The sequence below is a fragment of the Thalassophryne amazonica genome, chromosome 13, assembly GCF_902500255.1.
Source record: "Thalassophryne amazonica chromosome 13, fThaAma1.1, whole genome shotgun sequence".
Taxonomy (NCBI): Eukaryota; Metazoa; Chordata; class Actinopteri; order Batrachoidiformes; family Batrachoididae; genus Thalassophryne; species Thalassophryne amazonica.
The window spans coordinates 42,411,924-42,439,798 of record NC_047115.1 but is presented as its reverse complement, the minus strand read 5'-3'; the positions used below and the strand labels follow the sequence as shown (position 1 = coordinate 42,439,798).

Here is a 27,875-nt window from a genome sequence, read left to right as displayed (position 1 = left end):
CACCATACAAGCGGTTTCGTGCCGCCATCTAGTGGCCGACTACGTCTGCGTTTGTGTATCACTGGGGGGCACTGTCCACGCAGTTAGTACTTGAACGGGGACGTCATAAAGGAAACAGGAAGCCTGGTCGGTAGGCAGTCACTCGTCATTTTAATGTTGTGTAACAATATGTTTTGTGAGTATTTTTTTAGCATTATCCACAACGCGTATTTTAATGTATCGATCCACGGTTTAGGTCTCATTTAAAATGTGGTAGGTGGTTTGTAACTGGTCGCCGAAGCTCCGTGTTAGCTCGTCAGGTTAGCCTAGCCACGTAAACAATAGAGAGCTGTCAGAGATTTTGTCTTTTTTAGCCCCAGAACTTTTTTATTCTGGCTTTTCCATGAGTTTATCAAATTTATGACTGTCTGTAGTTATTTCTTTGTTTAAATTGTTATTCGATAGGCCTTCCCGAGTGTGTGTATTTACGCCATATTAAGCCAAATTTCTCATTTGAATTAAATGCCAAAGTCTTAATTACGGATTATTGTTTATGACATTTACATTGTACAGGGCATCTTTATAACCAGTGAAGTTAAAAGCAAAGTGACGTGTTTTTTTTTTTTGAAAGCCTACTTGGCATCAAAATATATTCATTTATTGACCTGAACCTTCGGACTAGTGGGATGTTCCTCATTCAAGTACAACTTCAATTACATTCACGTCGGCTTTGCTGACTCCAGATTCAGCCCTGTCTACATAACTTTCTGATTGCAGTCAAAGCTGTGTTATGTCTTGATTTTTTTGAGACTTGTCCCCTGTCGACTGTGTGTAGCTACCTCACTATGCCAGTAGAAGGTTCAGAGGACCAGGTGCTTCCTTCCATCTCCAGCCCGGCCAGCGCTGCCCTCACGCCAGGACGGACAGAGGAGGATGGAGCCAACAGGGGATCAGCGCTCTGCTCTTTTCTTGAAAAAAGTCAGGGATCTGAGGCTGCTGCAGCCTATCCTGTCAACACTGGACCTGGAGAGAGCAATAAGGGTGAGCACTTCAACCTGAAGGACCAAACACTGTCATCTCTCAAACTTATTTAAGTATATGTTTCCCTGTATTAGTCATTAGACCAGTTAATACATGTGTATCTACATTGTGTTTAGGTGGGAAGAGACATGCAGGTGTGCTACAGATTGACAGACAGCGAATCCAAGCAGCATCAGCCAGTTCTGGAGCTGATGAACTTCAAGGTCTTGGTGTGGCTGTGTATGACCAGGATGTCCTTGAGCAAGGTGTCCTCCAGCAAGTGGATGAGGCAATTCAGGAGGCAAACCAGGCCGCTGCTAAAGCTGAGGCAGAAAAGGAGTACCAGTCTGTGCTGGATGATGTCTGGTAATCCAGCGATCCAGAAAGCAGTGTACTATATAGCAGTTGGTGAATGGTGAAGTGTAGGCACCCCTTGGACTTCTCCAGCACACTGGCATCCTCAACACTCAGATGAGGTGTTAAGATTATTTTCCATGAGCTTTAGGTGACCATTGCAAATCATTCCAATTATTTAGTTCCTCCATTAGTCAGCTGTGTTTGGAAGGCACTAGCATAAAAAAAAATCTGATCAGGGTTCCTATAATAAATTCCACTGAAACTTTGATGTCATTGGCCAGTGTAATATTTGGATTATATATTAACCTTAGATGCTTAGATTACTATCTTGACTTCATGTATGATGCTGTGATCTTTGAGGAATCAGTTGATACCCTGATTGCAGCACTTGAGAAAGTGTACAATGAATCTGAATGTCTAGGTTTATGATGGTTCTGGATTAAGACTTAAGATCCATGTTTTCAATGACTTCCTGGACTCAGCCATCAGAAGTATATCTGTACTGTGAAAGTATCAGATTGATAGAGAGACTGATCTCGGTAGTGACATTCATGTCTCTGGGTCCTCGGCCTGAGATCAATAGATGCCTGGGATGAGCTTATGGAATCATGAGGTTGCTGGTCGGGGTGTTTGGTGATGCCACAATCTTTGCAGGAAAATCCAAGTCTTCAGGGTCCTCATGCTTCCTGCCTTACTGTATGGTCGTGAGACTTGAACAGTAAAAAGTGACCTAAGGTGATGATTTGATGTCTTTGGTTCATTGTGTCTTTGGAGGATCCTTGGATATTGTTGGAATGACCTTGTATCAAACACACTTACTTAGGTAAGATGAGGAGCATCAATTGGGTAATTTGGGAACATCAGCTATGGCATTTTGGCCATGTGGCATATTTCTCTACACATTATCCAGCACATGGGTGGCTTGGTGTTGAGGACCTCAGCACCAGGAGAAAGTCAAGGGGCTGTCTATGTTTGACCTGGCTGTGGCAGATAGATGGTTACTTTCTGAGTGGTGGTGATGATGAACTGGTTGTTTGCCAAAGGGTGGCTGGCATTCGAGACCCAAGGCAGTATCATAGTAGGGTGAATGTGGTGATGTGTGGCACTAGCGCAGGCTCCCAGACCTGACCTGAGTCGAGTCAAGTCTGGGAGCTTGCACTGGTGTTGCTCTTTGCCACATCCGTGAAACCTGACTGGTCCAGAAAACCAGTCCATTTTTCACATCTCTAAAATAGCCATCTATCTGCCGCAGCAATGTGAAACGTCCCTTGGCCTTCTCCAGCTACACTCAGGCATCTGTGCGCTGATACTGCACAGAGAAATGCGCCACATGGCCAAAATGTTGAAGCTGATGCTCCGTCACAATGCAAGTGACACTCCTTATCTAGATCTGACCTGACTTTAGGCAAAAAAAACACCCTACACAATATTACATGCTGGCAGCATGGTGGCCAAGCAGTTAGCACGCTTGTTTCAAGAGCAGAAGGTTCTCGGTTCAAGGCCGCTTGTGCCCATTCTCCATGTAATGTGGAAGGGCATCTGGTATAAAACATGCAGATCTATCTCTGATCAGCTGTGGCGACCCCAAGTGGAACAAGGAACTTACTTAATTACACAATATTATATGATATTATACACTACTTTATTTAATTTCTCTCTCTCACTGTGTCCCCCCCTCTCTGTCCTGTGACATACCTTTGATTTATAACTCTCAGTGAAGCTATTGTTTTATTTTAGTTTTTCCCAGCTGTTGATTAAACAGACTCACAGAGCTAACCACTGAAGCTTGCTGGTATTAATTGAAAGCAAAGCGTCACATTACAGAATGTTGCGTGATTGTGTCATGCTTTAGATGCGGAAAAGTTTACTCACTGTTCATTGGACAGAAATAATTTTGTACCAGCTTGTAAGAGGAGTCTTACATGATTGAAAGCCTAGACAGCTTACTGACTCTGTGAGAGATGGAGAAAGCAAAAATAATGGTATCACATCAGGCTTGTTTATAGAACTGAGAGCATCAAACAGGAAATTCTCAGTTTTGTTAGTATTCTGTTGACTTAAATTTAAATTCGGTTAAGTAGATCTATAGGTAGAAAACTGAGTAAAAAGGGTCTTCAGAGATTGAGTGAGAACTCTTATTTGACCTGTGATGTAAGTAGAAAAGCAACACAATGTTTGCACCCAAAACTCCAAACAAAGTTCCCATTTTGATCAACACCACGGTTTGTGTGGCTATTTTGGTTAAAATAAATTGTGCACAACAGAGGAATGTCTTCACGCTTTAAAAATGAGAGTTCAATGAGCGTCATTTTCCACCTGGTATTAATAGGTGTCTCCAGTTGTCCATGTTGAAATCCGATTGAGATCCAGTGTCCAGTTAATGTCACATTTCCTGTGATTTGCACAAGTCAAATTCAGTAATTTAGTCTCTAAATCATTGTGTTAACAGCAGATAAACTACATTTTTACAGTTCCTTTATAACATGCCAGTTGTGTGTTGTTGTTTTTTTGTTTTGTTTTGTTTTTTTGAGGGAAGAAAACAAAAAACTAAACCAAAGGGATTTGATGAATCTCCTACTATGGATTTCAGGTCTGTGACATCAGCTCTGAAACACATCAACAAGATTATTGAGCAGCTGTCCCCCTATGCCACCTCCAGCAAAGACGTCTGTAGGAAGATAGAATCTGTCAAACGACAGAAGGAAAATAAGGTAATGTACAGAGCGTGATGTATTTGTAACATTGAAGTGGTATAGTGTACACGATAAGGTTACATAACAAAATTACATAGTGTGACTGTGGATGACAAAAATACCTACAATCTCAGGAGAAACAGCTGAAGAAAGTCCGAGCCAAACAGAAGAGACTACTGACCATTCTGGGAGGAGAGGACACTGTGAGGGTTGAGGCTGAGCTTTTGGTAGAAGAGGATGGGGAAGAAGGTGAGAGTGAAGTTGAATTTGTTATAGCCGTTCGACCACAATTTGACACCACCAGGGGAATTTCTGAAAGGTAATGCAATTGAAAGCTTCAGCGCACAGCAGTGTGACAGGACGCTGTATTCATTTAATGTATTATTTGTTTAAAAATTCCTTTGTCAAGGAAATCGTCTGTTTGTTCTCAAGTTGAATGAAACTAGACAGATGAACACATAAGTGGTATGCTGGTTCACTTGGCCTTCCATACATAGAAAATGTTTGATGGTCATATGTCTTGCCGTGTCTGTCTGTCTATGTGCTCATACAGAAGCTGGACCATCTACCCTGGGAAGCATGCTAATGCCGGCTCAGGAGACAGAATGGGAGGAGCTTATCCGGACAGGCCAAATGACTCCTTTTGGTACACGAATCCCCCAGAAGGAGGAAACGAAGAAGCCTCGAAAAGTGATGCTTGCAGAAAGCTCCGCCTTTGATCAGTATTTGGCCAACCAGGCCAAGCTGGCCACTGAAAGAAGGAAATCTGTCCCTCTAAAGAGAAAACGCAACTCTGGACACAGCCCTGATGTGTGCACAAACAGAAAAACCAAGAAATTTGTCACCTCATCCAAGGACAAGAAGCTCCAGAAGCGCATGAGAAAGCTCCAGATAACTGCGCTGAAGACTCACCCGAAGATTAGGCCCAAGGCTGAACCCCAACACGTAAAACCAAGAAGGAAGCATCACACTGAGCAAGAGGAGACTGACAGCGAGGGGTCAGACTACCTGCCCAGTGATGAACTCATGGATCCTGACCAAGATGAAAGGGAAGCTATGGAGGAGGGCTTTGGAGAGGAGGAGGAGGAGGATGAAGAGTATGAGTTGAAACCATATGTAAGAAAGGATGAACGGAAAAGGAGGAAGAAAAGGGAAGAGAGTGAGGAAGAATATTGCCCAGACAGTTCAGAAGAAGAAGAAGAACACAGACATGGTAAAGGGAAAAAATACAAAGATGACGGCGATGCAGACTTCTACAAATGGAGAATAAGGTGCGACACTGACTCACTGTTGTAAACAATTGTGTCAGTTTACACACAGTTAAACAAGGTAACAACATTTTGAAAGCAAGTTAATCTGCATTGCTTTATTTGCAAGCAGTGGTTTGTGTGCAATAAGTAATTATTGCAGCAAAGGTGTACAATGGATTTCATCCACAATCTATAAGAGAATGCTGATATCATGCACAAATTACATGCTCAACTAACACCAGATTGAGCCTTTAACTTTGCACAACGATTGTAATGGCATTGGTACAAATGTACTATTGTTATTCCCTTTCGCTAAGGAGAAAAGCAGTTGGTTTCTGCTGGCTCCATAGTGCAGAAGGAGAGTTAATCCCAGATGAGATTGGCAGCTGTTTCTTGACTAAGCAAATTCACTCCCCGCTCCTCTTGCCTCTCTACTCTCACACTGGCCTAATTATCCTCCTCCACATGGTTTTTCTACACTCACTCTCTGTAAAGCTCAAATTAATGGAAGAGCATCTCTAATGAGATTTCATATTTATAGCTGCCAAATAAATTGTGTTGGCATGTGTCCTTTTTTTCTGCACAACACACATTAAATGTCAGCTCACCAGCACAGGCATGGCATCGTTGGCGAGGCGAGCTTGTGTATGTGGAATGATATTATTAGAATGGGTAGTATTTGTAGTTGGGTAGTAGGGTGGAGTGGGGGCAGAAAAGTGTAATTAACTGAACCAATGCTTAGTCTTGACTTAATTAGAGAGTGTGGTCTCTCAGGCCCAGCTAAGGACCAGTTTTGTAGAAGGGTGTCAGGACTGGCCCAAATGAAGATGGATTCTTATTCTCTGCACCTCACACCTTTCTGGGGAACTCGCACAACTAATTGTCTGTATCAATCTTCATTTGCTGCGTGACGACTGTGCTCTAACTGCCCTCTCTTCTCCACTATTGCAGCCGTTCTCCTTTACATTTCCCTTTTTTACTGTAGATGTTTACCACTCATGGAAATACCCCCAACTCAAAAGGGGGAAAAAAAGTGCCTTTTATACACCTGTATAGGCAGGTCTTAAAATAAAGCATGCTTCCATCCTTTTCCTATACCTGTTTGGGATTCCATGGTGCTGAGGTCTGCCCCAGCATGCACTGGGACAAGTCTTAAAGAGGGTATGCCAATATTGGCACATAAGTCCCCTATAGACTGCTTTTCCCTTGTGATGAACAAGGAAGGCATGTAGGCACAATGGAATCAGTCAGCAAGTAAATGTGTTATTGGGTCTGTAAACTTCACACCAGTAACTGTGAAAACTGCTCAGTATTCAGCTTTGAAATCTTGCATTCTGATAGAGGTGAGGGCATGCGAGCCTCCTGGTTTGGGCCATTTGGCATTTTTAATTTAAACTAAGAATTTTTTATTTTTTATATTAGATTCAATAGTGCAGCCAGTCTGCTCTGTGTATGCCTGACTTAGGATCTCAGAAGCTAAGCACAGTGGGCCCTGGTTAGTACTTAGATGGGAGACCTCTTCAGAAAGGAAACTGGAGTTGCATCAGGAAGGGCATCCAGTGTAAAATGTGTCAAATGTCAATGTGGATCTGCTGTGGCAACCCTAAACAATCGGGGGCAGCCAAAAGACCACCATATTGGATTAAATAATAATGTTGAACATATGTAGGCTTGTTCAGGCAGCACATGTAAAGTAGGCCTTTTGTTGGTATGCGATTTATGAAGCCTTGTTGGTAATTGCAGGGTCTTGATGGCCACTAAGACCGCCCTTGCCTGTTGTATATCCACCAGTGGTGGGCACAGCATACCAGAAAGTTAGCTTCGATAACTGCTAATCCACTAACTGAAAAGTTATCTTTTATAACGCTAAACCGATAAACCACAAAAAATTTTAGTAGAAGTTACAACTAACCGCTAACTTTTAGTACTGTCGGCTACTGATAAGCCAGTTTCGAGTTTAAGCACCGCTGAAGCTTCTGAGTAAAATCAAAAGCGATCACAAACCCAAAAAGGAACAACAAATGAGAGCTTCTGTCTTACATAGTCAGACGGCTGTGAGATCATTCCTCCTTCAGCAGAAGCAAGCGGAGCGAGCCGGTGTTCTGACGAGATGTCATTCCTGTTGAGGGGCCAGCCCTCCGCGCAAATGTGCATGCGCACTCATGCGCCGTTCTCTCTACCCAGACTTTCACACCTTCCCCCGTAGGGTTGACATGCCTCTCTTTATCATGTTGAACTCCCCGACTGAGCGACTGAGGAATGAAAATACAACAGCAATAAGTGTCTTTTCAATTTTAAAAAGTTAAAATTTGTATGTGCACGCTGTATTTACACCACAATATTGTCAGGATGCTCAACTCAACAGAACATTCACACATGGACTTGAGCTCCCCCACTGAAGGAAACGCGCACAAGTTTTGTCTTTACATGAAAATACAAGAGCACGCTGTATTTACAGCACAATATTGTCGGGACGCAGAACTGTCGATTTATGTGACCAGACCGCACATCTCGACAGAACACTTTTTTCCCCAAAAGGGAAAAAAGTCATTTACTTTCAACTTGAAAGAAGGCAGACAGTGTGGAGGAGACATGAAGCGCAACACACTTTTCACTTATGGTTTTACTTCTAAACAACGAATTCCGGACAGTTTGTTAATATTAACGGTAACTGTGTCATTTGTACAGAGAGAAAATTTCACACGTGACATATCTTTTAAAGGAATACACTAAATTCTGAAGGATTGAGCTTTAAATACCCATGTGCCGAAAGGCGTTATGGGAAATTCATGTCTCTCTCGATCACTCCACCCCCACCCCCGTCAATATGCATCGAACACTGCTATCTACTGGATGGGAGTGTGAATAGCAGCCAGTGTTGGTTGTGAATTATTTCACAAACAGAATTTCAGTTTTGCAAATGCCTTTTTTTTTTACAAATGAAAAAAATTACATTTTACAAATAAATAAATCAACCAGTGAAGGAGACTCATTTTTCCCATAATGCCTTTTGGCAAGTGTGTCTGTTAAAGCTCAAACCTTCAGAATTTAGTGAATTCCTTTAAAAGATATGTCATATGTGTAATATTTTCTCTCTGTAAAAATGACAGTGGTACTGTTAATATCAGTAAACTGTCCAGAATTAGTTGTTTATGAGTAAAACATGAGTGAAAAGTGTGTTGCGCTTCATGTCTCCTCCACACTGTCTGTCTTTTTGCATGTTGAAAGTAAATTACTTTTTTTCCCTTTGGGGCAACAGTAGCTGACTCGCTCTGCTCTCTTCTGCTCAGGAATGAGTGAGCTCATAGCCATCTGACTATTGCAAAATGCGCAACAGGTAAGTACTAAAATGTATGATTTTGATTCACTATGCCAGCAAAAAAAGAAGTTAACGGACTGAAAGTTAGTGGAGCTAAATTTAGCGGAAGCTAAGTGGTCCACTGATGGTTTTCAAAATTAGCTGAAAAGCCAATGTGCTAACAAAAAAGTTAGCTTTGCTAATTAGTGTTTAGCAGATTAGTGGAACTGTACCCACCACTGATATCCACTATGTAGCACATAGTTTATCCTACAGTATCTGTCATTTATTAATTTTTCAGGATTGACTAACAACCTGAGGGTTGCTCTTCCCCTATCTAGAGGTGAATCTTGTGCTTGTTCATTGACATCTGGCTCAGAGTTTCTTGTGTTTGCTTTGGCAGATTGAATGTTCAAAAAACTTCATATCAAAATTTTGCATGTCCTAATGTGTAGGCTGACCGTTATACGCATTTTCATTCTAGGAGATGGAAGAGACAGCGTCTTCGAGAAAGAGAGGAGAAGAGGCAAAGGAATGAGGAGGTTACAGATGACAGTGATGCAGAATTGATGAAGGATTCAAAGTTCCTGGGGCCCTTTGGAAAAAGCTTTACAAGTGAGTCAATGTGTGATACAAACACTTTGGGTTCAGTTTTCTGCTAAAGGACACTTCAACACTCAGAACAACTTGGAAATCAAGCACACTCATCCTCCTGTTTGAAATTAATCTATTCTACAGACTGTGCTATAATTGTGCCAAGACATTTAAATAAGTACTTTGCCAAATAAAAGTTTCTAGATTTTTACTATGATTCCCTTAGTGTGATGCAGATTAGGGTCTACAACCCCTCTTGGCAGAATGCCAGTCCATCGTATATTACTTTCCCAGCCAAAACTAGTACCCACTTAGAGCCGGTTGGACTGGAACTATGCAGTTGACTTATCCAAACATTCAGACAGGAAGCGTATCTGGACTCAACCCAGATCTAAATATTAGTATCCCAGCTCTCTTATCATACTGACCTACCGATCTACTGATGCACAGCTCAGTCGAATACGAAGTTGATCTTCACCTGCATTGTCCCAGTCACTCAGGTGTAAATGGGTACTGACCTGGCTGGGGAAGTAGCCGGTGTTGACCTGGCATCACACCCAGAGTAGTTACAGACTCTCATGCACTTCGCGCTACAAAATCTGGGGGGATATACTGTCACCAATGGCCCCTTCATCTATGTATCTTCATCTTGCAAACTGAGCATCTTCACTGATATGCTAATACAATCTATTCATCAATCCATTTTCCAAATCCATTTATTCCAGGTAAGGGTCAAGGTTGGAGCATATCCCAGGAGTCATTGAGCGGGAGGGTGGGTATATCCTGAAAAGGCTGCCAGTCTTATCGCAGGGCCAACACAATATAGACAGATAACACATTTCAGTGTATTCATTTAAAATATTTTGCACAAGGTGGTATTGGCTTTCCATAATTTTTTATTTATTATTTTATTTTGGCCAAGACAACTCCTACAATGTAAAAATATATATCAAGAATAATAGTAAAACATTTACAACTTGAAAGTAGACTTTCCGATGATTGGGCCACTGCCATTGCTATGCATTTTGATGTCTAGAAGTATTGCTCCTGGGCTCAGTTGTCTTCATTTTTTTAGTTATATGTGTATGATGTGTGCAGGTACCAGCAGACAGGTGTACGGTGGATGTGGGAGCTCCACTGTCAACAGGCTGGCGGCATCCTGGAGATGAGATGGGATTGGGTAAACCATTCAGGTCATCAGCTTTCTGGCTGGACTGAGCTACAGCAAACTGAGGACCAGGGGATCGAACTACAGGTGCAGACACATAAACGCACCACACACACACACACACACATACTGTGGACAGCGACTGTGTGTCTGTATGGTATGAATATTTGATTAGAGGGATTTTCTGCTTGAGAGTGTCCATCTGAATTATTAAACATGTTTCAATTATCCGAACTCTTTACTTTCTTACTGCGGACTTGAGAGAAAACACTGACACTGCGTGTGTGTGTCTCTGTATCAGCTTGCGAATGTATTTGGAGAGTGCAAATGTTAATGTGAGTCCATCATTGTGGACACTTGAATTGAATTTTGGACTCATCTCATGAAATAGGGGATGGACCGAATCAGATATGGAAAACACAAGGCGGTGGTGGTAATAATCAGAGTTTACTGCACAAAACAACACCGCATTTAATAGGTGGAGCTTTCCCTGATGGTCAATACTTTGTCTGCTATAGACGCCCACAAATTGATGTTTGCAAACTCAATTATGGCTCTGTATCAATAGCTTCCACCAGGCAGAGTTCTGTGCCAGCCCATTAGTGTATTTTTGTGTGTTGAAGAAAGCTCTTGTAAAGTGAAGGTGAAGCATGGTTTCTTGTGGAATGCAAAGCAAGAGATCAGTGGAGGTACATTCAGCTTTGTGTTAAAGGCACCACTTGTGCATGTTGAATGTATTTTCATTATTTTGCTTATTTTAAAATACTGTTTTTGTCTGTGGCCTGACATATAAATGTTGAGTTTAACTATCCTGGAGATTTTATAAAATTATGACCCCGCCATCCTCTGTTGCTGTTTTTATCATGGCTTTAAGATCATACAGCGAGGCTGTTTCATATAGGTATGCTGGTCTGGGTCCTACAATCATCGTGTGTCCTGCTACAGTCATGCACCAGTGGGTGAAGGAGTTCCATAGGTGGTGGCCTCCTTTCAGAGTGGCTGTCCTACATGAAACTGGCTCCTTTACCAGTAAAAAGGTCTGTTTTTTTTTTTGTTTTGTTTTTTGCTGAATTTCGCATTCATGTTTGACCTCAAAATTTTCTACAGTGTGTGTTTTCCCTCTGGGGGGTGCTAGATCTCTGTTTATGCAGCATTGTTTAACCTGCTCCTCAGCTCACATATGAAGTGTTCTGCTTAGATACTTTTGAATTTATAAGTATCAAAGATGATATTCCTTATATTTTGAATCATTTTCTGGGTGATGTAACACAAGCAATGTTAAATCTGCTGTTTCTCTTAAATACCAGTGCAAATCTAAAAAACAATACAAAAAATGAGCTGGGTATTTATATTATTTTTCTTTTATTTGTTCTTTTGCCTAACAGATTGTAATAACTTAACAAGGTTTTATTTTATTTATTTGTTTTGTGGGGGTGTCAGATTAAGTTGAGCTGATTTGATTGATTGGAATGCACAGACAAAGAACTGTATTCTTGAGGCCTTTTGTTTTACATTTTTCTTGCCATCTTACAGGAAAACCTGATTCCAGCGATTGCATCAAGCCACGGCATCCTAATAACTTCATATTCTGCAGTGAGGACCCTGCAGGACTCCCTGCAGCGTTACGATTGGCACTACGTAATATTGGATGAAGGCCACAAGATTAGAAATCCTAATGCCGGAGTTACAACAGCCTGTAAACAGGTATTGTTTCACCACACCACTAAATTTTTTAATTATTAACTAAAAGTATTAATGATTTTTGCTTATGCTGAATTGAAAGAGCAATCTGTTTTTATTATGATTTGATCTATTTTTTCTCTCCCTGCTGTGCTATATGCTAGGTGGTGCCTACACATTGACATGCTAATCTGAATTTTCATGACGTTAGAAGACGCTCTCAATAGCAGTGGTTCTTAATCCAGGAGCCACTGATCAGCACATTCTTCTTATGTGTGCTCTACTCACAGCTCATTAACTCAGTCACGTGTTCAGACAATCAGAAGATGGCAGTCACCATAAAAAGGATCAAACAGGTGTCAGTAGAGCAGGGAGAGATGTAAAATGTGTAGGTCAGTGGTCCCCGAGGGCTAGGGTTGAGTACCACTGGTTTTTACTGAATTATTCTTTGATACAGCAACATTAAATTACTGGAATGTCACATCATACTTTAGGAAGCTGTAACATTATTCTTCTTTCTTCTCTCTAGTTCCGTACTCCACACAGATTCATCCTCTCAGGTTCTCCCATGCAAAACAACTTGAAGGAGTTGTGGTCTCTTTTTGATTTTGTCTTCCCCGGCAAATTGGGGACATTGCCTGTCTTCATGGAGCAGTTTTCTGTACCAATTACCATTGGTGGCTACAGCAATGCCTCACCGGTACAGGTACTGGAACACACATGACACCAAGACACATTTTTAAAAGCAAAGAGCAAAAGTGTGGAGGATTGTGATTCTTTCTTTACCGAAGGAATGCTTCAACTCTGCTCTTAAAGCTTTCACACAAAACACAACACTAAATCTTTGAGACTTTCCTTGTGCTAACATACACTCACTGACCACTTTAGTAGGTGTGGACTGTTCAGCTGCTTATTAAAACAAATAACTAACCAGCCAATCATGTGGAGGACAAGAAGATCTGCACAAGTTCAAACCAGACATCACAATAAGGAAGAAAGGTGATTTTTGAATGTGCAGGACTGAGTATTTTAAAAACTACTGACCTGCTGGGATTTTCACAAGCAGCCATCTCTAGGGTCAATAGAGAATGGTAAAAAAAAAAAGTGTTGGTTCTCTCGGTAAAAATGTCTTGTTGATGGTAGCAGTCAGAGAAGATTGACCAGGCTGATGGGGACTGATGTAACAGCACCAGTTATTCAAGCGACCACTCGCTACAATGAAAGTTTGTAGAAATAGACCTTTGAACACACCTCAGCAAACTTTAAAGCTGTTTGGGCTGCACCAGCAGAAGACCACTGTCAGCTAAGAATGACAGACAGGCTGCAGTAAGCAAGAAGTAGAAGCCCTTTATATGCCTTGAAGCCTGGTGGAGCCAGTGCTTTTCTCCAGAGTTTGTGGCTCTCCCCCTTGATGGGATGCTAATTCAATGCAGGTTACTTCCCCAGCCAAGGCCAGTGCCCATTTCCAGCTGGGTGGACTGGTACAATACACATTAAGTGTGTTATCCAAAGACACCAACAGGTATCCTGAGCGGGATTCAAACCCCGGGTCTACACATTGGCAGGTCAGCTCCTTATCCACTGAGCCACCTGCTCTCTAGTGAGGAGGAGATCACCAAACATGGACATTTAAAGACTGGGGGGAAAAGTAGCTTTGTCAAAGAAGTCTTGATTTCTACTGCAACATTCACATGATAGGGTAAGTATTTGACATAAACAACATGAAAGCAGGCTCAGTCCTCTCTTGTGTTATCAATTCCAACTGGTTATATTACTGTAATGGTGTGGTAACTGTGATGCTATCATGCCAATATGGGCCAAAGTTTGAGAGTAGTGCTTCTGCACTTTGTTGAATTTATGCTAAGTAAATAATAAATAATGCAGTTGTGAAAGTAAAAGTGGGAACAACTCAGTACTATAAAGGCATACCTAATGAAGTGGCCAGTGAGTATGCATCCAACAACAAGCCGTCCTACGATCAAACTTTGTAGCATTATTGTGCAGCTGTATAATTTTCAGCATGAAATCCTGCACCTGCATTGTCATTGCAGTATATCAAATACAACATTATAATTGATATACTAGATATATTCCAGCTTGCGTGATTTCAGAAGATGCTGCGCCCTGCCCTTGCCCTCCATGCTCTGCCCTACCACGTATGTGTCCTGCTCTCCCACACCCTACCCAAATTTTGCCCCTCCTTCCTGCTCAGAAGTTCCTCCAGCGTTGTCTAAGTGTGTTGGTGGCTTCCTTCACTGGTCTGCTTTATGTACATTCAGTCCTGTAAAGTCTTTTGTGCAAATAATCTGAGGTCCTTAAATGGATCGAGTTTATCTGATTGCCAGAGATATCCACATTAAAGCTGGAGAAAATAAATGGTGCTTCATTTTTCATTCATTTATTCACATTTTTTTCTTAGTTTGGCGCAAAACTCCATAAGTGAGCGTCATGTTTTATTTGGATAGTTCAGGCTGAAAGTTTGTTTTGTTTGTTTGGTAAACTGTTGGAGCGGACCTTTTACCACAGTATCACACAACTATAAATCCAAAACATCAACATGAAATTGTTTAACAATTTACCCTCGGTCACACCCCGCATGTTCATTGATGAGAGAGGGAAAGATGACAAGGATTCAGTCCAGTTCTCAGATTGACCTCGCCTTTAATACAGAGAATGAGCCAAAGTAACATAACAGAGAGTCTTTGGGTTCACGCTTAGTTTGCCCTAGCAGTCAGGCTCTGAGCATGAACCCCGTCTACCTCTCCCTGAACCCATATATACTATCTGAGTTTCTGTCTAAACATTACATCACTACATTAAGATGTTGTATTCTTTCTTGATTGGTCCACTTCTCGTCCTGTGCGCAATGCAGTCTTGTTTCTTCTTGTATCCCAGCGCTGATCGTGACCTAAAAAGGAAATATCATACAACCCCCCCCTCATCCTGATTGAGCTGCACATGTCACCCCTGCCTTAATGCAAAAAACAACTTGACCTCGTCTCCTGATTGCCCAGTAAGACAAACAAACTTGGTCTTGTCTCAGTTACATGAATCATCAGAAAAATAGAAAAATATGTTTTCACATCCCATCTCAATACTGGTTTATCAGCACTTTTTAGCACACAAAAGCACAGTGGTTTTATTCAGGTCACAATAGAAAGACAAGCTAGCATAAGAAAAAGAATATGTAACTAATAAAGAATAAAATCACCATAATATTTTTACAATACTTGACAGTCGTGTAACTTGAGTGTGTTTGGCCGTTATTTTGGGGGATAAGAGCAGCAAAAAAATTAGGTGAACAATCCCCAAGTCAGTTTTTTACTGGTAGTTTAGTTTTGATTTTGGTGTCAAATTTTTCCCAGCGTGCACAATTCTTTCCCTTATGAATTACATCAGCATAAGTTAGAAAATTATTTAACTCAGTAAAATAGAGTGAAGGAATATTTAATCTTATTGCACATTTATTCACATTTTGTTTATGAAGAAAAAAAATTCAAAAGGAAAAATATGACAATGCCAGCATCACATGGTTTTTTTGGCACGCCTACCCTCTGGCAAATTCTGCATGCTGAAGTTGCTCTCCATTCTTTGTTCCACCCTGCACCTTTAAAAGCTGGCTGGAGCACTATCACGTGTTGGAATGTCTTGACATTAATGCATTTGATGCATGTGGATCAGCCTTCTCTCCAGCTTTTTGTAAGGATTTTGCACATTATGATTGGATGCATTTGGAACCATTGATGTGCTATTACTTCACAGACCAATATTTTGCATTTGGGTGCCTGTTACCACACAAAAAGAGTGATGGCAAAATGAACAGATCATGGCATGTGCAAATTGAGCAAAACGAGACCAGCCACGTGTGCATCTCTGCACAATGTTTGAGGCATGATTGTAAACAAAAGTGGTGCGGCAACAAAACAGTTAAGCGTGGCTTATGATAATGTAGGTACATGCAAAGGAACTTCAGTACATCCCGAGTGTGTGTGTGAGAGAGAAGGTAGAAGCTAAAGTGGAGATCCAGTGAGCTAAATTGTAGCTCTTTGTCATTAGCGTCTAATCGTTAATAACCCACTGACTGCATGGATTTAATTATTTAAGATTGCTATTGATGCTTCTTCCGCTGTCGATAATAAAAACCTTTACTAATTATTAATGTTATTAAATGGTCAGAGAGGGCTGAGCCCTGCTGCCTTATCCTCTTCTCAAAATTCTCAGAGCAGCAAAGCAGATTCTTAGTTGATTCACTTGTATCTACAATTAGACGTATTTGTGCTTGGCTAGGGCGGGGCTGGACCGTCTATTATAGAAATGTGCATTTATACCCCCATATGAACCCGTGTGGCAGAAATCTGTTTCCTGTGCTCAGTGAGCTCTAAATCTCACCGTGGTATTTTCCCCTCCAGCTTTACCAGCAGTTTCTTTGATTCCTCTGTGGACCCCAGTGAGTTAATGTTTAAAAGACTAACTGGCCTTTAGCACTAACCCGGGGAATGGTGAAGAAGACCATTTACAGTTATCCCCCCGTTGTGGGGAGGGAGCAAGTGATTCTCCAGCTCCCCTTTGTTCCAAATGGAGCAGGCCAGCAGTGCTGATGAAAGAGGAGGATTCCGTCCCTTGAGACCATCAGCACTCTGATCAATGCTTAATGGCTCAGACTGCTGAGAGGGGACACCTACACTGTGGAGGGTGATGAGGCGAGGATGAATGACAGCTCATGCCTCAGGAAGCATCCACACTGACAGCTGTGAGTGGTGTGAAGTGTCTCATGCAAGCGCTGCCACAATTATCGATTATTAATTATTAATTAATTAATCTATTTTGCTCATCAATTAATCAGTTTTTCTTCTTCTTTTTTTTTTTTTAAATGTCCAAATTCTATACTTTCATCTTCTTAAATGTGAAGTTTTTGTGGGTTTGTTCCTCCTTTCTCACGGTAAACTGAATATTTTTGGATTGTGGATAAAACAAGACATTTGAGGACATCCTTTGCTTTGAGAAACAATTATTTTTCACCATTTTCTGACATTTGATGGACCAAACAACTAACGAATTAATCCAGAAACTAATTAAAAGATTAATCTATAATGAAAAATGTGTTAGTTTCAGAGTGATGAAATGCGTTTGGATTTTATTCTCTATTGTGTCTCAGGAAGAGACAAAGCAGTGTGAGTTTGTTCTATAGTCCCCCCCATGACTGCCTTTTAATTTTTGGCACATTATATCCTTTATGTTGGGATTTTTTAACATTCGGAATATACTTTTTTTTAATCACAAAATATTTGAATCCGAGGTTGAACGTTATTTGTAGAATTTATGGTTACTGGTAAATTAACCACAGGATAATCAACTCATCCAAATATAATCAATAGCTAATAAAAAAATCATTGGATTATTTGAGAAAAAAAAAATAATTGACAGATTCTTTTATTACAAAAGAAGCATTAGTTGCAGTCATATTTGGTACACAGACCCCGAATGTAGCCTTTTCTTTTAAAGCATACATTTTTGTCGACTGTCGTACAAAAGCAGTCAATTTATTCTTCTTCTTCTTCATGTTGTTATTTTTCATTTTCAGGTCCAGACAGCGTATAAGTGCGCATGTGTGCTTAGAGACAACATCAATCCTTACCTGCTCCGAAGAATGAAGGCAGACGTCAAAGCTAATCTGTCCTTACCTGACAAAAATGAACAGGTATTCACAATACAATCAGACATTTGACCCTGTTCTGTCTGAGTATTGAACAGCCTCTCTTGCCCGGATCTCTTAACTGGGGAAGTGTTTATCTGATTGGACGTGACTGTATGTGCCACATCTAAGGAGTATTTGATGAATGTGCATGGCTCTTGTCAGTGTGAAGCCAGCTAATAAAGTTCCAGTAAAGTAAAAGGAGCAGGTATTCATTAAGGTAGCCGCTCTCTGGTCTGTCCTTGTGGCTGATGCTGTTTGACTCCCCAGTTTACTTCAGCTTATTAAGTCTGTCCCTTAGGAGGCAGTTGGCTCCAAAAACACACAGCTTCTCTTGTATTTCTCATCAAGGGGCTTTAGAGGAGGTTTTTGCAGCTCATTATGCACTCTTCTCCCTGTGTGTTTCTGTAGGTTCTGTTTTGCAGATTAACAGAAGAACAACGGCAGGTGTATCAAAGCTTTTTAGATTCTAAAGAAGTCTACCAAATGCTAAATGGTGGCATGCAGGTAAGCCTTACTTTCAGAATTCCAGTGAGGTTCACTGCATTCAATTTATGTTTATTCCATTTGAGTTGACGCATGATGCGTAATGAGGGCAGGGAGGGTAACAATCTCGGTTGAGGAAAAGACTTCCTGGAACAAGACGTATCAATTATTTAACCCCTTAACTGATAAATTTCACTTCACCTCTCTCACTCACAGGTGTCTTAATGCTGTAAACCCCTCATACACCTCAGAGATCATCATCTTGAAGTGGCATCAGTGGACTTTTTTTTTTTTGCCAGATAAATGTTGTTGTTCCCCTAATAGCTTGACTGTAGCGTTCTTTACAAAGGTTGTATATTTGGTCTTCTCACATTAGCTGAACCCTAGAGAGAGAGTTGGCCATTCATTAGCTGTGACCCAAATGGACATGGTTGGAGAGCTAAGGGGTGACCACAACAGATTGTGCATGCAGACACACACACACACACATATTCAGCGGTCAGTCCATTAACCACCATTAGTAATGCAGTAACCATTGGGCTTTCATCAACAAACACTGCCTTTATTGTACGTAAATAAATTATGTAACTCATTCTTGTAGACTAAAGTAAATGTGCTCATTTGTTTAAAGGTGTAATATTGGAAAATGTACTATCTGCCAGCCTTCACTGTCGTCTTTGTTCATCAGTTTTCTGCTTGTGTAAGTGTATTTTAGAGTTTATGCCTGTTTTTTTTTTGTTTTTTTTTATGCTGTTTAGGTATTCTCAGGTTTAATAGCGCTGCGTAAAATCTGCAACCACCCGGACCTTTTCTCAGGTGGCCCCCGGATTTTAAGGGGGATCCCAGAGGATCAACTAACTGAGGAGGAACACTTTGGGTACTGGAAACGCTCAGGCAAGATGATAGTGGTGGAGTCACTGCTGCGCCTGTGGTTCAAGCAGGGACAGCGAGTCCTGCTCTTCAGTCAGTCTAAACAGGTTAGAAAAGCATGACACTGCCTTTCTTATTTACATAGATAACATCTAATGTACTAGTTAGGGCTGCAACTACCAAGCATTTTTATAAAGGCTTGCTAGTTGCAATAATTTTGGTCAGTCTAACTTATTTTTTCAATTAACAATTTTCTTTTTTCAATTGATTATTTTCTGATTATTTGGCTGCCCTTTGGTTATTCATAACCATAAATTTTACCAATAACTTTCAAGTATGAATTCAAATATTTTATCATAAAAAAGTATTTATTTTACAATTTAACAAAAAATCCAAGCATGCAAAATATAAAAAGTACCAAAAACATTATGTAAAAAAAAAAAAACCTTGAAGAAAATCATGCACACAACTTTGTCTCTTCCTCAGACGCGAAAAGCAAACAAAATTCTAACATACTTAATAGGGCTGAAATTAACATTTTTTCATTATCAGTGAATCCTTTTGTTCTTTGGTCCATAAAATGGTAGCGAATGGCGAAACACGTCAGTCAGTTCACTTCACCACAGCACCTCTTCTGGGCCATGAATGGTAGTCATCTTCATCAGCTGAAATTTCAGTCAGAGAACACGGCAGAAATCAATCACCCAGAACATGACATCGAAATTACAGACAGGATGCTAATGTACTAACAACATTTGGTCCCACTCCAAATAGAGTTAAATAAACTGTCATTGTGCGATTTCACCAATATCATTATTGGAGTTGGTTAACTTGCTTTAAGACTGTGCTAGTTTAGTTTACTCTGTTTAGAGTGGGACCAAATTTAGCCCCAGCAGTCTATTTTACCCTGCAAAATTTACTGTGAATAAGAACATTTGCAAGTCAATATCTCTTGGAGTTTATTTAAATCCATCAGTAATGCAGTACTGTTTGGTGAGTTTGTTTATACCAGGCTTACTTCAAAACAGAGGGATAATGAAAGAAGCAAGCAAGCGAGGGAAGCTTCCAAGAGCCCAGTGACAACTCTGAAGGAGTTACAAACTTCTCTGGATGCAGTGTGCGAAACTGGGCATAGGTCAGCTTCACCAGTTACAACTTCATTGGTAGAGTGGAAAAAGTTAGGATTCTTTGTCCTTGTATCCGTCCCCTGACTTGTCTTAAAAAAAAAAAAGTGGGAAAAGTGATGATTTACTCTAGATGTGTTATATTAAAGGATATGCACACTTGTACTGACTTGTATTGCATTGATTTAATACTTTTGGCCCTGCCTTTTTAATATCTTTCAATAAATATTTGTTTATGATTGCTCATAGGATGAAACACTGTATTTTTCAATTTAAACATAACACGGTTATTGCAAGACAATAGAATTTTGAATAATTTGATATTTTAGTGATACTGCACAGGGTCTTGATCACACCTGTCGTACTGTAATTATGTCCTATTTTTTACACAACTATTGACATTAATGCACTTGGATGTTTTTTTTTACAAGAAAATGGATATTTCTGCCATTTCTTATCATCTTTGTTTCATCTTCTAAATTGTAACAAATCACTTCCAAATGTCTGAGCGTTTGTGTTGCCTACTTACAACCAGATACCTGTGTATAAAAAAAACTGGTGAGCGCATGAGTGTGTGCGAGAGGCCCCAGCTGTTTGAGTCAATACCAATGAGATTATACCTCAAGGGGAACCTGAGACCCTCCATGTCAGTATCTCTGTCCATGTAATATTAATCTGCTCTAATCCTTTTAGAGATAATCCACAACCTCAGTCCTTCTTTTTGTGCTTCTGTTTTTCCTCTTTTATTACCTTCTAACATTTCCCATCTCTAGATGTTGGACATCTTAGAGGTATTTGTAAGGGAGAATAACTACACCTATGTGAAAATGGACGGCACTACCGCCATAGCTTCTCGACAGCCCCTCATCGCTCGCTACAACGAGGTAAGGATTAGTCATCCCTAATGGTTCTAAGTGTTTCCCTCGAAAATCCCCTCCTGAAGGACCAAATGGTACTGGGGAACCCTGCTCACCCTGAGGTGAAAACACTAATTGATAGCAATCTGCTGCTCACACCAGATATACCTTGTTGTCCATATTGAAATGTAAATGTCAGGAAAAATGACTAAGTATTACAACATTGCATCATCACTCTGTATCTTCTAGTAATGAAGTAACAACACTGATATGCTATTAAGAGTTATAACTCAAACTGTGATCTGGTCCTCAAGGACTTCCTGACCTTTGCATTTTCCATCTCTCCCTGTTCTGCTAAAAGTTGATTCAGGTGTGCTCTGCCAATCAATCAATGTTTTGATTGATAAACAACCCTTAAGTAACAATGAAAGGAAATGTAAAAAAAAAATATTTATGAAAAAGCTACAGTTTGTGCTGGATTTCTACATGTGTTACATATGCACATAGGTGGCTTGTTTCGAATACTTTTAAATATATTAGGGAGAATTAAGGCGCCACATGTTAAGAGTTATTTATGTGTTCAATTCTCCAGATTGATTTAAAGTTGAATGGCAGGAAACAGATTTTATTTGTTTCAAATTGCTTTAAACTCTAAATACACCTGGAACTGCACCACTCTCCATCCAGAGATGGGAGTGGTGTCTTCTTCTTCTAGCCTTCCATCCTGTGTACTGACATGGACTCCCAAAATTTCCTGTATATTCGTTTTGTCAATTGTGTCGATAGTATGGTACAAGCAGAGGGTCACCCCTTTGAGTCTGGTCTGCTTAAGGTTTCTTCCTCAAATCATCAGAGGGAGTTTTTCCTTACCACTGTCACCTGTGTGCTTGCTCTTGGGGTTGCTAAGGTTAGACCTTAGTGTGTGAAGTGCTTTGAGGCAACTTTGTTGTGATTTGGTGCTATATGAATGAATGAATATTGAGTTGAACTGATTATCAGAATGATTATAAAACTGAAAAATATGCCAACTTTCCTTTGTTTTTTTTTTCTTTTCTTTTCTTTTACTATCGTCTCCTACAGGACACATCTATATTTATATTCTTGTTGACGACTAAAGTTGGAGGTCTGGGAGTCAATCTGACTGGAGCCAACAGAGTCATCATCTATGACCCAGACTGGAACCCAAGTACCGACACACAGGTTGGATACACACACATACACACTCAAACAAAAGATTTAATAGGTTTGTTATTTAGTTTTTATTGCGTAACTTGCGGACCTATTTTATTGGAAAATAACTTGCAACATTCCCACTGGATTCCTTGTTTTCCTGCTTTTCACAGTTTCACATTGTTTGCTTTCTGCTCCTAGATTAAAAATACCTCATCTATGTGTTTCAGGATCAATCCTCATTTATTTGTTTTCATGCATTATATTGTTTATAGGCGCGGGAACGAGCATGGAGAATTGGCCAAAAGCAGCAAGTGACCGTCTACAGACTGTTGACTGCAGGGGCCATTGAGGAGAAAATATACCACAGGTCAGCAACACTTCCAAAGTATTTTTAGTTTGTTGAAAGTGCTTCTTCATGCATGATATCAATCATAGAACTCAATAAACAAAGGGCGAAAGTTTCTTTATTGACATTTGTTGTTGCTTCCTCACACCCATTCTTCTGTTTTCATTGTCTTTTCCATTGGCTTCACATTTGCGAGTACAGGTAATGACATGACTAATTGCTCACATCACTACTGTATCCCAGTCCTCAGTAATTGAAAAGCTTTGCTGCATTATTAAATGGCCAATCTAGGACTTGTAAACTGTTGCTCTGTTGGCTTTAAGTCTGTAAATTGCTTTCAAAAAGCAAATTGGAAGAACTGCTGGGATTCAGTTTTGATACATAAAATACTGAGGTTAACTAATTTTCTCATCCATCAACCAAAGTACTCTGTGGTGACAACGGCTCAGGGACGCCTGCTGAGGTAACTGTTGAATAGTGTAGTGTGTAATCCAGTATTTGATCTCTTATTCTTCAGGCAGATTTTCAAACAGTTTCTGACCAACCGAGTACTTAAGGACCCAAAACAAAGACGCTTCTTCAAGTCAAATGACATCTATGAGCTCTTCACACTCGCAGACCCCAGTGGAACTCAGGGAACAGAGACAAGTGCCATATTTGCAGGTGTGCAGATTTTTGTCCACCATTCTGTTCTTAGTAAAGATGTCCTGATCAGATTTGTTTTGCCTCCAATCCCTATCAAAGTCATTTAATATTCAGTATCTGCTGACATTGAGTTCCAATCCTTGTATTTAATTTGATATTACACATGCACAAAGCAGAATACCGTCTTATTAAAATCAATCCATTGCATGTGTTGTCACTTTAACAGCTCTGACATGCATTCAGAAAAAACACCTTTAATCCAACTTGCTTCTTGATGTTTGTATTTATTTATCTATTTAAACCTTAAATAAACAGATGATTTATGTCTTATCAATTCTACTTAGTGTGGAATTGTAGCAGTAAAACTAGGATAGTCAGAGTAACAGTGACTAAATTATGTTTTAGTCACATAAATTCTAAATATTATGATCATTATGATTACTAGTATTATAATTGCTCCTGTTATTATTGTTGTAGGTAAAAAAAAAATATATAAAAAATGTCTTCAAAAGTGGATCTTTACTATGAGGAATGGGGTGCTTTAGACCCATCTCCTCTCTGGCTACGCACCTGCACTATCTGTAAACGGAAGGAAAACAGATGTTGCGACATGGATATCTTTTTTATTTTTTGTGGATATTGCTACCTGATTGGCCAGGAGGAAGGTCATATCACACAGACCATCCATCAGAAACAGACTTGTTGTGTATTTGAAATGTTGTGAAATACATTTTGAAAACTTTCACCGTGGCAGCACCGAGCACTGCCTGTTATCACTCTGCACTTGTGAGCCAGACTGACATGCACTGTAGATGATCTGTGTGTATAAAATAGGCTTATTGCATATTTAAAACAGTGATAAATTGCTTTTAAAATGTGCACCATGGCTTTGTACAGAGCGATGCCAGCGGACCAAACAGAGGAAGTGCTAGCTCTGCACACATAAAGTGAAGCAGAGAGAACACATTTGATTAATAGGATGTAAATTATCTGATACTGATCCATCAAAAATGCAGATTCTCATCAGATTACAGCAGATCAAGACATTCCTAATTCTTAGGAACTTTTTATTTCCAATTACATAGATCAAATATATTCATATACTGTTAATGTGAAATTACCTGAATTGGCAGCATAAAATTTACTCTCCTCCTCCTCCCTGACTTTCATTAATTCCTCCCACAGGTACAGGTTCTGATGTCCAAGCTCCCAAGAAACCCAACAGGCAAAGGTCATCACTTGCGTTACACCACGGTCATCTCAAGCCCAAACACTCCTCAGACCAAAAATATTCCCCAACTCCTGCATTAACAGAGGCCTCTCCGTGCAATAAAAACTCTAAGGGTGAAATGAGCATTCTGGAAGTGAGGCCAAACATTTCAGCAAGTACACAAAATAACAGAGACCAGGATGGAGCCAGTCCAGAAGTCCCAAAGCCTGACTCCTCCAGAGACTCAGGTGTCACTAGCCATCAGAAACACAGGGAAAAGAGGAAGCACTGCCACTCAGCCGAGGCAGGGAGGCCCCCAAAAATGAAGCACAAACGCCACCGGGACGCTCGTTTTGAGGGCCATCGAATTTCTCACTTGGTGAAGCAAAGCACCTACAAGAAGACAAATGGTGAAGACAATGAGAGGGACAACCAGAAGAAATCTGACGATTATGTCTTGGCAAAGCTTTTCAAGAAATCTGGTCAGCTAATTTAAACAGAGTCCATCATTTATACAATGGTGCTTTTTTGTTTTTACAGTTATTAACCATCTCCACCCTTCTTGATGTTCAGGTATCCACAGTGTAATGCAGCATGATTCCATTATTGAATCTTCAAATCCTGATTATGTTTTGGTGGAAGCAGAAGCCAACAGGGTGGCCAAAGATGCCCTGAAAGCCCTAAAGGTTTCTCGCAACCATTGCAGACAGGCCTTCAGTCGACCCCCTCCACCACCTGCTCGGTACACAGTCGCAAAATGACACTTTAAGGTTGTTCTTGATTTCTTTCTTGATTGTCACTCAGCATATCTGAAGCACTCGTATCTTGTTTTTTTTTTTCTCCTTGCTCTCCCAGGAAACGCTTCGGACAAAAGAAGAATTCCCTCTTGAATCCACCCCCCGTTCAGTCTATCCGTCTTTCAAAAAAGTGCAAGGTAACAGTAGCATCAAAAGCTGTGTGCATGTGTGATGGATTGTTGTGAAAACGTGTTGGGGTTTTTTTTCTGCATGCAGGACGCTGCTGTTATAAAGAATTGTATTTCAACGAAGCCTGGTTCAGAAGCTCACTTCAGTGGGGAGGTGACAGAAGGGAATTCTAGCTCCGCCCCTCTCTCATCCTCCTCCCTGCTTGCCAAGATGAGAGCTCGCAATCATCTCAGCTTGCCCTCCAGCCAAAGAGAAGATGATGAAGACTCTCAAGCCGAAAGGACCGCCTCTTCCCCACCTCCTTCAACTGTGCACGATGAGCTGCTTGTGGAACTGCGGAACTTTGTGGCCTTCCAGGCACGTGTGGATGGACAGGCTGGCACCCAGGAAGTGCTGGAATACTTCCAACCAAGACTGAGTCAGGAGCAAGCCCCCATCTTCAGAGAGCTGCTCAGGGGCATCTGTGACTTCCACAGGAGCTGTGGTCAGGAAGGCGTCTGGAGACTGAAGGAGGAATTCTGCTGAGGGCAGCAGGCTGGAATTGGACAAATCTGTGTCCAAATGTCTGTTTTTTCATTACTCCCATACTTAGACTGTCCATCTCACAGAGGCATTGGACAAAGATTGAACTGCACTCCTGTCATTTATTCAAGACTATATGAGGAATAATACTGTTTTATATTAAAACGCTCTCGCAGCTTACCTGAGAAATTCATAATTGTCCAAGGACATTTTGAAAAGGAAATCTGCTAAAATGTGGAATTTATTTCAGCTGTTGTTGTTAGCATGTCCAAGCACTAGTAAAATTGTATTATGTGTTATACGGTACCATTTGAAAATTTGCAAACCCCCCCACCTTATTACTGACATCAGATTTAAGAATAACAGTCAAGCTTTGACGGTTAGAAAATGTCATATTTAACACCTTTAAAATAACGTGCTTCGTGATTCACGATTTTTCTTCACATGTGGAAAGAGATATCTTTTTTTTTTTCTTTTTTTTTTTTTAGTTCTGGTCTACATCATTGACGCCACTGATTTTTAAAGCTACAGTGTGTAGGATTTAGTGTCATCTAGTCGTGACGCTGCAGATAGCATTATGCTGTCGCAGGTCAATGTTTTGTTTCCCTTCGCCATTTTCACTGCTTTGGTGACATAAGAAATACGTATGAGCCTGGTTTCTCACTAGTGTGTAGATGAGAAAACACTGGTTCCTCTTCTTTTTTCTTCAGTCTTCCAGTTGAATTGCAAAATGCATTGAAGCGAAATGCATGAAGAACTTGTTCTATGCTTATTAAAGCATTGATTCAGTTTTTCGGGTAATTATATACTAATGAAGAGATGGTTATCAACATTATATTCCATTTCTGCTAATAAATGCTATTACATCCCACACACTAGTTTTAGAGATATATTTCAAAATATATTTAGAAATAAATGCAAATGAACATGTTTCAGCTGAGAATATTTAATAAAATGTCCAAAATTTATGAACAGCACCAAAATGCTGTTGTGTAATGATGATAGTGGGAAATGAAGACATAAAATGTACCCATGAGACAATTATTGACCTCCTTTATGAATTGACAGTAAATGATCACTTTCCAGCCATGTGTAACTGATTACATAACAGTTGCAGGAACAGTTCAGAGGAACGTGGGTGTCTTGGTGGCTTCTCTCAAGTGTTTGCATTGGCGTTCACTTTTTGAGAACTTTGTACTCTAGACCAGTTTGGCATGCACTACCATTGTGTTTCTATGTTTTAATAATTAATAAATGAACCGTGAAGCCTATTCTGTCACCAAGAATTGTTCATGTCTGTCCTCTGAAGTCTTTAAAAAAAAAACATGGATAGGAACTTGAGTTACTGTAAATTCATGAAAGGGTGCCAATAACTCCCACTGCTTCATTTTGTCTGTATTTTATTTATGGTAGCATTTTTATTTATTTATTGGTGTTAAGTAACTTTTGAGATTTAAAAAAAACAAAACAAGTCTGATTATACAAAAATGCAGCCAATCTGCTTTGTGAATGGCTGATCCCTTCAGATCTCAGAAGCTAATCAGAGTAGGTCCTGGAGACATTTTAGGAAGACAAGGAGCTGGCCATCCGGCATAAAACTTGTGCCAAATCTCAGTGCGGCTCTATGCTAGACCCTCTGAGGAGACCCTGAACAAAAACAGGAGCAGCTGAAAAATAAAGAATAACATTCTGATTATACATAATTTGTTCCTCTGGCATTTATTTTTGAAAAGATTTATAAATCTGTCTACAAAAATCAGAGCAGGTGACTCTGTGCGGACAGGGATTGGACTACCAGTTGTTCTTGGATATGATACTTCTGCTTTGTCACAGTTCATCCAGCTGTAAATGTAAACCTTGGTTGGAGAAGTGATCTGTGGTGGACTGGCATCTCGGCCAGGTTTAAGCAGGCGTGCCAGTAACGTCCAGAACTGTACTATGCAAGCAATTGCTGAGAAACATCTTTCAATGTGGACTTTAAGATA

At 40.3% G+C, this 27,875-nt stretch overlaps 1 protein-coding gene across 1 annotated transcript; it reads left to right on the top strand.

Moving 5' to 3' along the window:
- Positions 1-111: 111 nt before the first annotated feature.
- Positions 112-27,244, top strand: ercc6 (excision repair cross-complementation group 6). The gene is given in 24 exon segments (XM_034184311.1): positions 112-130; positions 815-1,020; positions 1,137-1,365; positions 3,947-4,067; positions 4,184-4,298; positions 4,603-5,320; positions 9,082-9,161; positions 9,164-9,212; positions 10,290-10,362; positions 10,364-10,446; positions 11,261-11,396; positions 11,893-12,063; positions 12,569-12,745; positions 17,621-17,737; positions 18,143-18,238; positions 18,976-19,194; positions 20,985-21,095; positions 22,149-22,268; positions 22,514-22,608; positions 23,105-23,250; positions 24,418-24,924; positions 25,016-25,184; positions 25,298-25,376; positions 25,456-27,244. Coding segments are annotated over 23 exon segments (4,245 nt in total). The 5' UTR covers positions 112-130; positions 815-824; the 3' UTR covers positions 25,894-27,244.
- Positions 27,245-27,875: the final 631 nt, after the last annotated feature.